At 42.6% G+C, this 15,794-nt stretch overlaps 2 protein-coding genes across 3 annotated transcripts in view; both read right to left on the bottom strand.

Annotated features, from left to right (window-relative positions):
* Positions 1 to 181: 181 nt before the first annotated feature.
* Positions 182 to 5,234, bottom strand: LOC110528161 (probable G-protein coupled receptor). Its single transcript, XM_021609989.2, has 2 exons — positions 4,815 to 5,234; positions 182 to 2,435 (listed from the first exon to the last, which is right to left on the bottom strand). The coding sequence occupies exon 2, from the start codon at positions 2,331 to 2,333 to the stop codon at positions 1,038 to 1,040; it is 1,296 nt and encodes a 431-aa protein (XP_021465664.1). The 5' UTR covers positions 2,334 to 2,435; positions 4,815 to 5,234; the 3' UTR covers positions 182 to 1,037.
* A 671-nt stretch (positions 5,235 to 5,905) lies between these two features.
* Positions 5,906 to 15,794, bottom strand: part of parp3 (poly (ADP-ribose) polymerase family, member 3) — a 26,752-nt gene continuing 16,863 nt past the window's right edge. For both annotated transcript variants that reach the window (XM_036983706.1, XM_036983707.1), the window contains 7 exons: positions 12,712 to 12,850; positions 11,952 to 12,169; positions 11,582 to 11,740; positions 11,291 to 11,377; positions 10,900 to 11,077; positions 10,565 to 10,708; positions 5,906 to 7,239 (listed from right to left, as the gene is read on the bottom strand). In XM_036983706.1, coding sequence (XP_036839601.1) covers positions 7,070 to 7,239; positions 10,565 to 10,708; positions 10,900 to 11,077; positions 11,291 to 11,377; positions 11,582 to 11,740; positions 11,952 to 12,169; positions 12,712 to 12,850 — 1,095 coding nt within the window. In that variant the 3' untranslated portion in view covers positions 5,906 to 7,069. The remainder of the gene's footprint in view (positions 7,240 to 10,564; positions 10,709 to 10,899; positions 11,078 to 11,290; positions 11,378 to 11,581; positions 11,741 to 11,951; positions 12,170 to 12,711; positions 12,851 to 15,794) is intronic.

The raw sequence follows: 15,794 nt of genomic DNA, 5'->3' as shown, positions 1-15,794 counted from the left end.
GGGGTAACATCTCCCAGCAAGAACTGGCAAATCTGGTGCAGTCCATGAGGAGGAGATGCACGGCAGTACTTAATGCAGCTGGTGACCACACCAGATACTGACTGTTACTTTTGATTTTGACCCCCCCTTTGTTCAGGGACTAGTCACATGTCTGTGGAACTTGTTCAGTTTATGTCTCCGTTGTTGAATCTTATGTTCATACAAATGTTGAGTTTGCTGAAAATAAACGCAGGTGACAGTGAGAGGACGTTTCTTTTTTTGCTGAGTTTATAATTCATACAACATTATATGAAACAAGCATACACTTTAACCCCCTAAGGTAGATGTCCGCGCCCCTGTGTCAATCTAATTGTAATAATAAAACAATCCCCATAAAAAATCTGTCAATTTAAGCTAGGGATGTGTTTGTTTTGGGATTGGATGCCTCTCAATCCACCACATCTGCATATATCACAATTCTGCATCTGTGGTGAAAGGTGACAAAACTAGAGCGATGTTTGTCAGACCACGAGACAATCCCGAAAATCGGTCTGCTCACAAAATCATCTGTAGCGTACCAACGGTTTGGCCTACAAACTATGGAAAGATGAGACTATCGAACATGATGTTGAGGCCACAGGCCTTACAAAACTCATCTGAAGGTCCCTTGGTACCAGCTGAAAAAATGAATGGAAGTATATATGGAGACTGTAACAGAATGTTTCGGTTTAGGCCTGTCATGAAACAATGGTAAAGTAAATGAAATTCTGTCACAATAATTTCATATTTCACATTAAAACACTGGTCTTGTGTTGGAGACCTTACCTGAATGAATCCCATACCAATAAATAATGGACACCTACTCAGAGGCATATTATGTACAGCTTATGAGTAGGGGCTTGAGTTTTTACCAACCACATGATCTGACTTGAAAAATCTCAGGGCCCTATAGTTTTCCTGGTCAGGACACATAATCAGGAAAAACTCAGGGTGCTACGAGTACCGAGGGCTGTCATATTAACAGTCCAAATTGAAGTGTGCTATCCACTGTCCTCTGTTTAGCCATGCTCTTCTGGTATCTGGCCAGGTATTCTGATCCCCTGGTCCAGAGTGTTCCTGGGGCTGGAGTTGGTGCAGCTGGAGCGCTTGTCGGCCGTGCTGCTGGTTCTCTGAATGAACTGGAGGAAGTTCTCCTGAAAGGAGCCCTCATGGCTGGAGGCCACCAGCTCCACCGGCCCGGAGGAGCAGCAGCGCCGGAACTTGACCAACTCCTCCCTGATCTGTCTGTTGAGAAGGCCATAAAAGAAAGGGTTGACAGCAAAGGAGGAGTAGGCCAGCCAGGTGACGGCCTCCTCCACGTCCCCGGGACTCTGCAGGGCCGATCTGAAGGACAAGTGCAGGTGGAAGGAGAAGTAAGGCAGCCAGCAGAGCAGGAACTGGCTCACAATGACCACCAGGGTGAGGGCAGCCTTACCCCCGCTGAATGCCCTCTCAGGGGACAGTCTCTGGGGCAGGCTGCGTGTGGCGGTGATGATGGTGGTCTGGCTGTTGATGGAGTCAGAACGGTTGGCACGTTTGGCTGGGTTGGACGAGGCCCAGGTGGTGGTCGCGGGTGCGTGCTGCAGGGCAGCCGAGCGCGCCACCTTGTACACGTTACAGTAGACAGCAAAGATGACAATGGCAGGTAAAAGGAAACACACCACGCTGAAGAGCACGGCGAACACCTTCCTCAACCGACTGTGGCTCCAGTGGAGGGAGCAGTGGTTGGCAGCGATGGAGCTGTGGGCCCCGTAGGCAGGCCAACCAAACAGGGTGACCAGGGCCAGAAGGATGGACTTGACCCATATGAGGAGCATTATGCCGATGGCTAGATTGATGCTCATCTTCACCTCGTAGCGCATGGGATGGACGATGTAGTAGTAGCGCTCCACACTGATGGCGGTGATGGTGAGGATGGAGGCACAGATGAGGAACACGTTGAGGAAGATGTAGACCTGGCATTCCAACACGGTGAACACCACGGTGCCAAAGAAGGGTGAGTTGGAGATGATGCCCAGAGGCATGAGGAGGATGGCACACAGCAGGTCCACTGCACACAGGTGGCACACAAAGGCAAACCTCTTCAGGTGAGGGGCGCGGGCGATGGCCACCATGACTCCAGTGTTGGCCAATAGGGCGATGAGATTAAGGGTCACCATTGCAAACAGCCCAATCAGATCTTTGATCTGAGACTGGGAGCTGGTGACCACTCCCACCTCTGCGGGGACTGTGGGGTTGGGTCCCCATAGGCCAGTTGTGAGGTTGGCCCCTGTGCGATTGGGAATAGCGGCCAGCATCGGACCAGATTTCTCCATATTTCACAGAAGACTAGTCAGAGGCATCACAACAGCAGCAGGCCCCATTGCAATGTTAACTTTCTTCTCTTTTCACGTACTTGTCATCATGTTGGACATGTCCTGTTAAGGAGACAAAAACACAATTTAAACATTTACTGTATAGGTGCTTGAAATGTCATGCTGATGCAGCTTAACATATGGTTTGCTCCTACGGTACATGTTGCTTTGAACATATGGTTTACTCTTACAGTACATGTTGCTTTGATGCCTAGTAATCTTTTTCTATTAAATCAGTCTTCATCCCTGTCATGTGAGGGACAACCTAATTGATTTATTCCATTTCAGACGGCCCTGGAGACCGCATTGTATTGACAAGGAATTTGTTCTACATTAAATAACCCTTTAAGCCTTCTACAAGTTGAATATTCATGACGCCTTTGCTCTAGGCTGCACTGAGCATTTCTATATTTCTTTCAGGTCTTGTTCTAAAAAGAAAACGTATGTAGGGGTGAGTTGATAATTAGCCCAAGGTCAGAGTGGAAATATACTCTACTTTCTATCTCATGCCTTGCTCAAACAGAAGAGGATGAGAGTGTAATCAAAAAACATTTAGGGTAAAATAAGAGTAAAAATAGCTGTGTTTATGAGACAAGATTGTAATTAGATCGCAATTGTATATCATGAAATTAGGGGGAAATACAAAATTAAATCACCCAAATGAAATCCAGACAATTTGACACAACTGTGGGAAACATTGGAGTCAACATGGGCCAGCATCCCTGTGGAACGCTTTCGAAAACCTTGTAGAGTCCATGCCTTGATGAATTAAAGCTGTACTAAGGGCAAAATATTTGTAAGATGTTCTTAATGTTATGTACACTCAGTGTATAATCTAATATAGTAATGAAATTAAAATTAAAATAAAACAAAGCAAATTAATTTGTAAAATGTTGGATATTATTTACATTTCTACAGCATTATAGTCACAAGAGGATGGCCTGAGTGCTCTCTATTTCACTGCCTGGACGTTATCTGAGAAGCCAAACTACCAGATCACATGGACCTAAAACCAAGACAGCTAAAGAAATGAGAATACACATGCATTTTCACTGTTTTGATAAGAAAAACAGATGCACAAGTTGATTCTGAATGAGAAAAAAACAGTTTTAGTTCAGATAAAGTACAGATAAAGTACAGATAAAGTACGCAAAAACTGGTTGAATCAATGTTGTTTATATGTCATTTCAACCCCCTAAAAATGTGATGAAGATGAACCAACTTGGAAAAATTATTAGATTTCCAAACAGTTATTAACATAAGGGCATATCATATTTTCTTTACCTAACTTTTAACCTAAATATAATGACATGGTGAATAATTTGTTTAAATTTCATGTTGAATTCATGTTAGTTGAATGTAAATCAAAACTAGACGAACTGCCGTCTATGCCCAGTGGGTTACTACAGTATGTCTAAAACATATAGTCCTTACTCCTTGCTACATGGTGTCAGCATTGCATGGATTTGGGGAACACAAAGTAGGTAACAGTAAAGGGGTACATTAGATACGATGTGGTGCACGGGGCCAATGGATGGATTGTGGTGCTTTTCACTCACAGAGGGAAGCAAAACAACTCTATCCTTGCCTTTTGACTTTGATTCATAAGCCCGGTATTAGTCCCTTTAATTCATGTCCTGGTTCTTTCCATCTTTAAAAAGGTGTATTTTCTACAGACAGGAGAAAAAGTATAACACTTAAAAATAATGTTTTGCACTGAAAGATCAATGACTTCTGTTAAATGGCGCTATTTTCTGAGAGGTCACACGAGTCACCCATCCTTATCCCTCCAATGTACCCCTCACTGCCCCCACCCCACTTCCTGTCCTTCTCTGAGCCCACCCCTTCCCTCTCCCCCAGCCATTTCAGCTCGAGCTGTCCCTGCACAGCTACTGTCAACTGGGTAACCCACTGAGATGAGTCAGTATAATATCCTTCAATGTTAATATATTAAAAGTATTTTCTTAAAATTTACATTTTGTATTTAGGATGTAACTAAAGATAGATTTAGAGGCAAATGTTTTGTAAGGCTGTATATTATGAATGATAATAGATGGGATATAAAAACATTTCTGTTAAATTTCCATTCATAAGGTATACTATTCTACTCAAAAGATGAAGTAATTTCTTAAGAGAACATACATATAGTGGACACTGGAGATATACTGTACATTACCTTGCATTTGAAATACATGCACCTGAACTAGAAAACCCACTCCCCAAAAAACAATAACTCTTTAAAATAGCTTGTTGCCTTAATTTTCAGCTCATCTATGACTGTCTGATGAAACATTCAAAGTGATTTCACTCTATGTAAAAAATGCACTGTGCATCTCCCAACAGAATGTACACCTGTTAGCTATGACCCCTGTTGAGGATACATTTTATGGATTTGTGAACTGAGTCAAAATGAGTAGAACGATAATAAGTCTTGTAACCTACCCATATGAGATTATGATATGTCCAGTCCAATTCAAAGAGACTAGGATTTTATGATTCGTCCTTTCTGGATATCCCAGGTGTTGTTTTAGTGAGGAGACATCAGTTAAGCAGATCCAGACATGAACAGGTCCACATAGACCAGTTACACTGGGTATTTCCACTGGATGAGCAGGACAAGATCCACACTGCTGAGGATAGAGTTAGCCAGTGGGTTTTCCAGAGGTTTTGAAGTCTCTGGTATAGGTGTAGAGGGAATCTCCCTGGTCCAGACCAGGCTGTGATCACACTAGTGTGAGAGCAGGTGAGTAGAAGGTGATCACTTCACTTCACTCAGGATGGTGTCTAAGTCCCTGATAGATGTGAGGATGCGCTTTCCATCCCTCCTCCTCCTCTCTATCACTGTGTAAGGCAGTGACTGTCACACATTGTGCACTGTGTGATTCCCTCCCCTACCTCCCTCCCTCCCAGACAGACACACACTCCACTGTCCACTAAAGAGAGTTTTTCCCTGGGTCCTAGAGCACACCAATTCAAAAGACTGACATCAGCTCTGCGTTAACATGTAAATGCCAGTTGCAGTTAACATGTTGGCTTTTTCCAACAATGTGTGTCTGTATTATTTCGATGCAAATAATTTAAAAAACAATTTACAACCAGATAGCACATTACTCAGTGAGGGTTATAAAACCATGAGGTATAATCTTGTCGTGACTCCTGAACTTTCCTATATTGGATTTAGTGATTGACCCAGCTGTGGTGATATGAGAACATTTCCACCAATCTCTGGATGACACTGTTCAAAATATAGGTTTATGGAAGAAACTAATGGTAAGCAACACTGTGTTGGTGTTGCGGGTTATCGAAATGTGTTGTCTGATGAATGTGGTCAACACATCCAACTGTGCATCTACAGCATGTTGCAAACATGTTGGGCAACAACCACTAAATAGTGGCAACCCACAGAAGTAACATCAAAAGTGCTGAAAAAATAACTTAAGAGTGATTGGTCAAAACACTGGGGTCTGGGCTGAGTTACATAAATAGGTGAAAGCATATGCAGTCTCCTCAGAGAGAGAGGTCTGACAGCCAGCTGGAGGGTTATTTGTTTATTGAGCCTTCAAGTAAATAGATCAGGTGCAAAAAGGCTCAGAGAGGTGGTCTGAGACTGAGTGTTCACTAGTGACACCTCCTGGTTACAAGGCAGAAGGACATTCTCTCAACAGGCTGCTGTGTGCAATAAACAGCCCCATAGTCTTATAGCGTCTCAGAGTTCGAGTGCTGATCCAGAATCAGATCACCCTCCAATTATTCATTACGATTTAAAAGGCAAAACTGATCCTAGATCACAACTCCTACTCGAGACACTTTGTGAATCTGGACCCAGGCCCAGGAAAATGTATAAACTGAGACAAGAGCATTGATCATCACCACAGGAACTTTCAGAGCCTTGCTAGGTAGCACATGAATATTATTAACATAGAGTGCACTGGGATTATAGATTTTCAAAGCTGCACAAATCTCCTTCATAGACACACACTACATGCAAATCAAACTTCTATAAACATACAGATCAACTCTACAGTTATTCCTTCAATCACGCATTTTATTTCATGCCAATACAGCATATAGGCCTATCTAGTGTATTGAATTATGTTGCATGCACTAACATTCAAACAGTTACTGAAGAGAGATGTTTTCACAAAGTAGGTACGTGGAAATGAAGCTTTATACAAGTATATTCAGAGTAGGAAATACTCACAGCTAAATGAAAACATATAGTGCAAAATAAAGATACAGGTAGATATTGTATTGCATATTAGTAAAGGTACAGTATTCACACTACATCCAGTAAAGGTAAAGATAATAGTGCTCCCATAACAGAAATGAGTGGCCAAATAGTACAATAACATTGAAAATCCACAATACTATGGTCTGCTCAAAGTAAATATTGTAGACTAAAGGAATTACAATAAGGATTATAATTTTAAGTGAGAGTGCAGTATTTATACTTCGTTTAAGAGTAGAATCACCAATGACTTGCAACTAAAACTGACAATAGAAGACTTCAAAGCCTGTTGTGTAAAGCATAAGGCACAGAGAAGTATATCTGATACATTATAGACAACTTTGGTTGAATATGGTACTCAGTGACAGTGAGGTCTAACAACAACCACCTTCATTTGAACAATACTCTTGATACTCTACCAATTAGACATCCCTCTCCTAGAGTGCATAGGTGCCTCTCCTCTCTCCGGTTAAAACTTGAGCTCCAGCAGGTAGCGGATGCGACACTGGTTCTCCTTGTAGACCAAATACTCGCTGTTGGAAAAGTAGCTGTCCTTGTACTGGGGCTGCTTAATGGGCTTACCCTGAGGCACAGCCACCTGCTTACCATCCAGAGTCAGGAAGACGTCCTTAGAGGGGTCTGAAACAACACACAGTGTTCACTACACAACCATACAGCTGAAACACACAAGGGTTTACTATACAAACACTGTACTGATATACACAACAAAAGTGTTCACTAGACTTATGCAGTCTTCTGGATATCTGCTAATCATCTACCAGATGTTTAGACATACAGTAACCACTTCAGTAGTGTATATGGAGAAAGACACTTGCAACTACAACTTTTTCGGTTACACAGAATCTTGGTTTCCCATCCTATTCAACTACGTCCCTGCAGCTTTTTATTCACGTTACCTGATGAAAATGCTGTACAATATATGACCCGATTCACGAAACTAGACATATGTCGCAAGTCACGACTTCACAGGAGAGACTTTAGAATGTAAAAAATACTTGATCAAAATGCGTTTTCTGGCAGAAATGTCTTCAAGAACATAAACCTTCAAGTGCCTTAATAATATTAATAACAAACTTTTATGCCATATTTTATGCCATCTGTAAACACAAATAAAGTTGTTAAATTAATAGCCTAGTTGGTTTAGCCAAAGAAAAAGCCAAGAACATTCCCGCTAACCATGACTGGCTGAGATAATGAGTGGGCCGGACATGCCGAGAGATGAGTTTCAGATTCTGTGGTGTAGCATCTTGTGTCTATAAAATGAGCTGCTCGTTATGCGTAGATACTCCTTTCTACTGCAGTTTGTTCGAAAGATATAACTTTAGCCATGGAGAACTGCAAATATGTTGCTACTGCTCCCAATAACACCGCTGCCCAGAATTTATCAGGCGCTATCGACAAAGGTCAGTGGGAAAAAGTTGTGATGGACTACTTTCTGAAGGACGACCGTGCCATGCTGACTTCCTCTAGGACTCTGTAAATGTATCAGACAATGAGGAAATCCCTGATTTAGGTAAAAACATTTCATTGAAGAAGACATTGTAGAGTCTTCTGATGACTGTGATGGGGAAGAAACGGCGATCAACAGTGTTGTTGTCACGGACGACTTTTACCCGAGTTTTGAAATCAGTGGATCACAACGGGCCAAACACGCTGTGCAAACTAAATGGAAAAGACATAGGATGTCTTATTTAATAAAAGGGGTTGCAGGCTGCCGTGAAGCTTTCATCCATGTATATGGGTAAGAATCTAACTACAGTTTCAGAGAGTACAAACGTTTGGGGTCACTAAGAAATTTCCTTTATTTTTTAAAGAAAATAAAAATGTTGGTCCATTAAAATAACATCAAATGAATCAGAAATACAGTGTAGACATTGTTAATGTTGTAAATGACTATTGTAGCTGGGTGTACAGAGGCCCATTATCAGCAACCATCACTCCTGTGTTCCAATGGCACGTTGTGTTAGCTAATCCAAGTTCATCATTTTAAAAGGCTAATTGATCATTAGAAAACCCTTTTGCAATTATGTTAACACAGCTGAAAATGGTTGTGCTAATAAAATAAGCAATACAACTGGCCTTCTTTAGACTAGTTGAGTATCTGGGGCAACAGCATTTGTGGGTTCGATTACAGGCTTAAAATGGCCAAAAACAAAGACCTTACTTCTGAAACTCGTCAGTCAATTCTTGTTCTGAGAAATGTTGGCTATTCCATGTGAGAAATTGCCAAGAAACTGAAGATCTTGTACAACGCTGTGTACTACTCCCTTCACAGAACAGCGCAAACTGGCACTAACCAGAATAGAAAGAGGAGTGGGAGGCCCCGGTGCACAACTGAGCAAGAGGACAAGTACATTAGAGTGTCTAGTTTGAGAAACAGACGCCTCACAAGTCCTCAACTGGCAGCTTCATTAAATAGTACCCCCAAAACACCAGTCTCAACGCCAACAGTGATGTAGGATGCAGGCCTTCTAGGCAGAGTTGCAAAGAAAAAGTCATATCTCAGACTGGCCAATAAAAATAAAAGATTAAGATGGACAAAAGAACACAGACACTGGACAGAGGGACTCTGCCTAGAAGGCCAGCATCCCGGAGTCACCTCTTCACTGTTGACGTTGAGACTGGTGTTTTGCAGGTATTATTTAATGAAGCTTCCAGTTGGGTGTAGTCAAAGGAGAGATCTCCAGTAGGTACCAAAACAAGGCCCTTTTCTCAAAACTAAGTTTACAAGTGTATCAACTTTCAAAGCAGAATAACTTTCCCCATTGTTCGACCAAAATGCTGTATGATATCCCATTTTGTAGCTCAGTCTTTACTTTATCCAATGGGAAAAAAACAATACAACTTTTTGCTACATAAGACCGAATCCAGGTGGTGAGTCACATATGATCTTGTTGCCATCTGATGCACATTCAAAATGTCATAGAAAAATCAACCCCGGAGATCTCCCCCTGTTCTTTGCCGTGCACTGATTGTATTACTGCTGATGATATCTGGAAATGTGCATGTACACACTGGTCCGTCTACGGTTGCTAGCCACAATTCTGACTTGTGCCCCGAATTCTGCTTCACTGATTTCTGCTTACGTAAATGCCTGGGTTTTCTGCACATTAACACTAGAAGCTTATTACCCAAAATGTATCAAGTGAAAGTGTGGGTTCACAGCTCCAATCCAGATGTGTTATAAAAGGTTATAACCTTTTTCGGCAAGACAGATCTTCCAAAGGTGGTGGAGTGGCAATCTTTACCAAGGAACACATTCAGTGCTCGGTAGTCTGTTCCCAACCAACTTGATTAGCTGGTTTTAAGCTTTCAAATAGCTATTTGTTGACTGTTGCTGAGTGCTATCACCCACCATCAGCACCCGCCTGTATCCAAACTGCCCTACCTAACATGGTTTAGACCCTTTCTTCTTTAAGGTTGTGGCCCCTATCATAGTTGAGCCTCTTTCACCTTTTTAACATGTCTTTCCTCTCTGGGGAGTTTCCCAGTGCTTGGAAGGCACTGGGAAATCCTAACTGTCATAGGTCAATTTCTATCTTGTCCTTTTTATCAAAAGTCAACTGACTGGCTTTCTTGGTCTATAGTATTCTCTCTGGTATGCAATCTGGTTTCTCCTTAGGTTATGGATGTGTCACTGCAACGTAAAGGTCTTATATTATGTCACCATTGCTCTTGATTCTAAGCAATGTTGTGCTGCTACAGTTATTGACTTGGCCAAAGGTTTTGATACGGTAGACCATTCCATTCTTGTGGATCGGCTAAGGAATATTGGTGTCTCTGAGGAGTATTTGGCCTGGTTTGCCAACTACCTCTTCAGAGTGTGTAAAGTCAGAACGTTTGCTGTCTCAGCCACTGCCTGTCAACAAGGGAGTACCCTAAGGCTCGATCCTAGGACCCACGCTCTTCTTAATGTACATTAACATAGCTCAGGCTACTGTACCTGGTTCCAACCGTCCTCTAGCCACCACGCAGTCGTAGCCGGTAGGAGCCTCCTTCAGGGAGCTGTCGTCCATAGTGATGGTGTTTTCCTTCCCCAGCGCCACCTCGTTCAGAAACATCACCCCCCTGTCTTTAGATGTACGCACTACACAGGGACAGGACACATATGTAGTAAGTAGCACGGTATTTCTTCACAAAACGAACAGTGTCGTAGTAGTGCACCTAACAGTCTTATACTCACTACATGAACATACATTTGGAAATTCACTGGATATTCCAAAGATGACGTCTAAAATAGATCCCGGTAGTTCAGCCACATGGTAGCTATAGCCTCACCGTATGCAGCTGACTTGCTGTTCTCCGAGGCAAAGTAGATGCCCCTGCCCACACGGCCCCCTGACTGGGGCATGATCCGCAGCCCGCCCTTCAAGATGGCTGCCACCACCGCCACATTGGTACCATGCCACAGCAGACGCCGGTTCTCTAGACCGTCGTTCTCCCTGAATCTCTCCGCCTGGGGAGAACAATCCCCACAGAGAGATCAATCACCTTAAATACTAACGCTAAGTCAAACAAACCTACAGTTATAACAATATATTATTTTTTATTTATTTTGTACATGCATCAGCACAAAAATCAAGATCACAGCAAATTAGTAAAAAAATGAATGCTGTATTACACACTACAATAATTATGACATGAAGTTGTTGTGCCATATGTTACCCACCTCAGTCTCTCTGTCCACCTCCCAGACATCTATAATCTTTGGCTGGTTGTGGCTATATGCAGTGGCCTTCAGGTATTTCTCTATTAGCTTTAAATGAGGCAAGAATGGAAATACAATGGAAGCTTAACATTTACAATATTCTTCTCTTTTGTAGTATAAATTATGCTTTGTCACAGTAAATATAGTCACCTATTTACATATAACCATCCGCATATCACTAAAGACTTGTCTGATTTTGAACAATACAGTGGTGTTTGTATAGAATTCAACTTCTATTAGAGACCACGGTACCTTGAATTCCTGTGTATCTCTTTGTAGTAGAGCAAGTTTGCAGCTGAGAGACAGATAGTTTTGGTCCAGTGGATGAGGTACTTTCTCCACCTCCATCTGCTCCTGGGCCTTCTCAGTCTCAGCCTTCAAATTCTGGGCTATCTCTATATCAGCCAGCACCTGCAGGGGACAGCACAGTCAGGAATGGGATCAGGCCTGGACAAGACCATGATTAGGGCCAGGAGTTTCACCAGACTTGATCAGGGAAAACTGGGTTCTTATTGTAGGCTATTAAAAAACTATTGGCCCTAAATAGTACTGATCAAGATCAATGTCATTCCATAAAGCACAATACTGTGACAGCGTCTAATCAAGTACGAGGTGATCTCACCAGAAGCATCTCCTTCTTCTTCTCCACGATCTCAGAACTGTCGATGACCGGGGGCCTGGCGCGTCCAAAGTTGTGTGGGATGGTGGTGAAGAACTTGGAGGAGAGTTCCTCCAGTTTGGGCCTGCTGGCGTTAATGGCTCCCTCAATCTCCTCCAGCACCTCAAAGCCCTTAGCAATCTGCATCTTGCTCAGCTTCCCCAGGGGCATCTTCTTTATGTCTGGTGGCCCAAAGAGAGAGAGGCAATAAGGGGGATATGATTACACACATATCACTGCTCTGTCTGAGTTTATATGTTAGGCCTATATAAACTGTGCAGGTGTCTATCTATGTTGACTGCTCTCCTCTACATTAGTAAATGTGGTAGTTAGGGAACTTGCAACAGCTGAATAAACATTGTATACATTTTACAGTCCTACTTACATTATCGATCAGGCAGACTAGGTTTTTATATGGATTAGACATTTAGCTCCAGATCGCCAGGCTTTACCCCCCATTTAAAATGACTAATGATTTAGGATGCTCTTCTCTGATCACATAGAGCAGATGCCTGGGCTTCCCTGACTTCAGTTTAACAGCCAAGTATATCATTGCACTGACAGAGTAAAACACAATACAACAAGCAGTCCAGTCCAACAGGTATGTTACATAACAGAACATGTGTACATAGACAGACCACACCCAGGCTTACTGACTGAGGAACAGAAAGTTGCTTCAGTGCTGGAGGGGTACAGGTGGTATGGTGGACAGATTGACACCCACCCAGGTTCATGCACTCCATGGCCTCTTTGAACATGTCATTGCTGAAGATGAGCTGGATGAGCTTCTGCGTGGGGCTGTCCAGAGTACAAGGAAGGATGTTTCTGGGGCCCTTGCCAATCTTCCCATCAACACAGTCCACCTGCAAAAGCCAGAAGAGAGCATGTAATAGAGGGAACAAAAATGGACACAGGAAAAACTATAATGAGTCAGCCTGACCACCTGAGTGTATTGTAAGACTTACTAATTAAAGGAGCCAGGAAGGTAAAATGTTGTAATTCTTTAGAGTATGGATGGGCGATGTCTGAAATTACAATTTCGCCTACCCTTTAAAAACGAATATTACAGCCATATCAAGTGCAGGCTATTGCTATTTCATCATCTTAAGCATCTGGGTAAGGGCATTTGCGTAATTCTTTCTTCCTTTAGGCTACTTCAGACTGTAAATAATACAAATAAAAAGGCATTTCACTTAGTAACTATAGAATAGTCTACCTTATACTAAATCAGAAAAAAACAATGGCTGACTTGGTGGTGTTAAGCAGTCCTTCGGTTTCAGGCAATGGATGGACAGACTACAAACCTCCAACATTTACAAGTCCATCATCCTGCAGAGTTTGCTACTCTGGGCAGAAAAAGGTGAACATGCTGGTGTTTGTTTATGGTTCCTCATGGCACTTTATTTAAATTTAGCCTATATTCAGATCCAGATGCATCTTATTCGAAAGACATAGCCTATAGATTAAACTAAAACATTCAGTCAAACCCTTAGACTTACATGCATAGCTTTTTTGGACTAATTTGTTATTTTAGTACTTATTTTGTTCAGGCTACTTTATTTATTTTGTAACTTGTTGGCCTATACTTAGGATTTGTACAGTTCGAAATGCAAAAAAGCATATGCTAATTGGCCTATTCATTTTTTGCCAAAGCCAATGTTTATTCAAGTGTTATAAAGAATGCTATAGGCTAACTAATTAGATTTTCAGGAGCTGACTTGTGTGTCTGTGTTATTTTGCGCATCTTAATCTTTTATTGGCCAGTTTGGGATATGGCTTTTTCTTTGCAACTCTGCCTAGAAGGCCGGCATCCCAGAGTCGCCTCTTGACGTTGAGACTGGTGTTTTGCGGGTACTATTTAATGAAGCTGCCAGTTGAGGACTTGTGAGGCGTCTGTTTCTCAAATTAGACTGCAAAGCAGTTCGACACATACAACGACACAGAGTTACACATGGAGTAAAACAAACATACAGTCAATAATACAGTATAAACAAGTCTATATACTATGTGAGCAAATGAGGTGAGATAAGGGAGGTAAAGGCAAAAAAGGCCATGGTGGCAAAGTAAATACAATATAGCAAGTAAAACACTGGAATGGTAGATTTGCAATGGGAGAATGTGCAAAGTAGAAATAAAAATAATGGGGTGCAAAGGAGCAAAATAAATAAATAAATTAAATACAGTAGGGAAAGAGGTAGTTGTTTGGGCTAAATTATAGGTGGGCTATGTACAGGTGCAGTAATCTGTGAGCTGCTCTGACAGTTGGTGCTTAAAGCTAGTGAGGGAGATAAGTGTTTCCAGTTTCAGAGATTTTTGTAGTTCGTTCCAGTCATTGGCAGCAGAGAACTGGAAGGAGAGGCGGCCAAAGAAAGAATTGGATTTGGGGGAGACTAGAGAGATATACCTGCTGGAGTGTGTGCTACAGGTGGGAGATGCAATGGTGACCAGCGAGCTGAGATAAGGGGGGACTTTACCTAGCAGGGTCTTGTAGATGACATGGAGCCAGTGGGTTTGGCGACGAGTATGAAGCGAGGGCCAGCCAACGAGAGCGTACAGGTCGCAATGGTGGGTAGTATATGGGGCTTTGGTGACAAAACGGATTGCACTGTGATAGACTGCATCCAATTTGTTGAGTAGGGTATTGGAGACTATTTTGTAAATGACATCGCCAAAGTCGAGGATTGGTAGGATGGTCAGTTTTACAAGGGTATGTTTGGCAGCATGAGTGAAGGATGCTTTTTTGCGAAATATGAAGCCAATTCTAGATTTAACTTTGGATTGGAGATGTTTGATATGGGTCTGGAAGGAGAGTTTACAGTCTAACCAGACACCTAAGTATTTGTAGTTGCCCACGTATTCTAAGTCAGAGCCGTTCAGAGTAGTAATGTTGGACAGGCGGGTAGGTACAGGTAGCGATCGGTTGAATAGCATGCATTTAGTTTTACTTGTATTTAAGAGCAATTGGAGGCCACGGAAGGAGAGTTGTATGGCATTGAAGCTTGCCTGGAGGGTTGTTAACACAGTGTCCAAAGAAGGGCCAGAAGTATACAGAATGGTGTCGTCTGCGTAGAGGTGGATCAGAGACTCACCAGCAGCAAGAGCGACCTCATTGATGTATACAGAGAAGAGAGTCGGTCCAAGAATTGAACCCTGTGGCACCCCCATAGAGACTGCCAGAGGTCCGGACAGCAGACCCTCCGATTTGACACACTGAACTCTATCAGAGAAGTAGTTGGTGAACCAGGCGAGGCAATCATTTGAGAAACCAAGGCTGTCGAGTCTGCCGATGAGGATGTGGTGATTGACAGAGTCGAAAGCCTTGGCCAGATCAATGAATACGACTGCACAGTAATGTTTCTTATCGATGGCGGTTAAGATATCATTTAGGACCTTGAGCGTGGCTGAGGTGGACCCATGACCAGCTCTGAAACCAGATTGCATAGCAGAGAAGGTATGGTGAGATTCGAAATGGTCGGTAATCTGTTTGTTGACTTGGCTTTCGAAGACCTTAGAAAGGCATGGTAGGATAGATATAGGTCTGTAGCAGTTTGGGTCAAGAGTGTCATCCCCTTTGACGAGGGGGATGACCGCAGCTGCTTTCCAATCTTTGGGAATCTCAGACGACACGAAAGAGAGGTTGAACAGGCTAGTAATAGGGGTGGCAACAATTTTGGCAGATAATTTTAGAAAGAAAGGGTCCAGATTGTCTAGCCCGGCTGATTTGTAGGGGTCCAGATTTTGCAGCTCATTCAGAACATCAGCTGAGCAGATTTGGGAGAAGGAGAAATGGGGAAGGCTTGGGCGAGT

The sequence above is a fragment of the Oncorhynchus mykiss genome, chromosome 7, assembly GCF_013265735.2.
Source record: "Oncorhynchus mykiss isolate Arlee chromosome 7, USDA_OmykA_1.1, whole genome shotgun sequence".
Lineage (NCBI taxonomy): Eukaryota > Metazoa > Chordata > Actinopteri > Salmoniformes > Salmonidae > Oncorhynchus > Oncorhynchus mykiss.
This window is presented reverse-complemented; position numbering and strand designations above follow the sequence as displayed.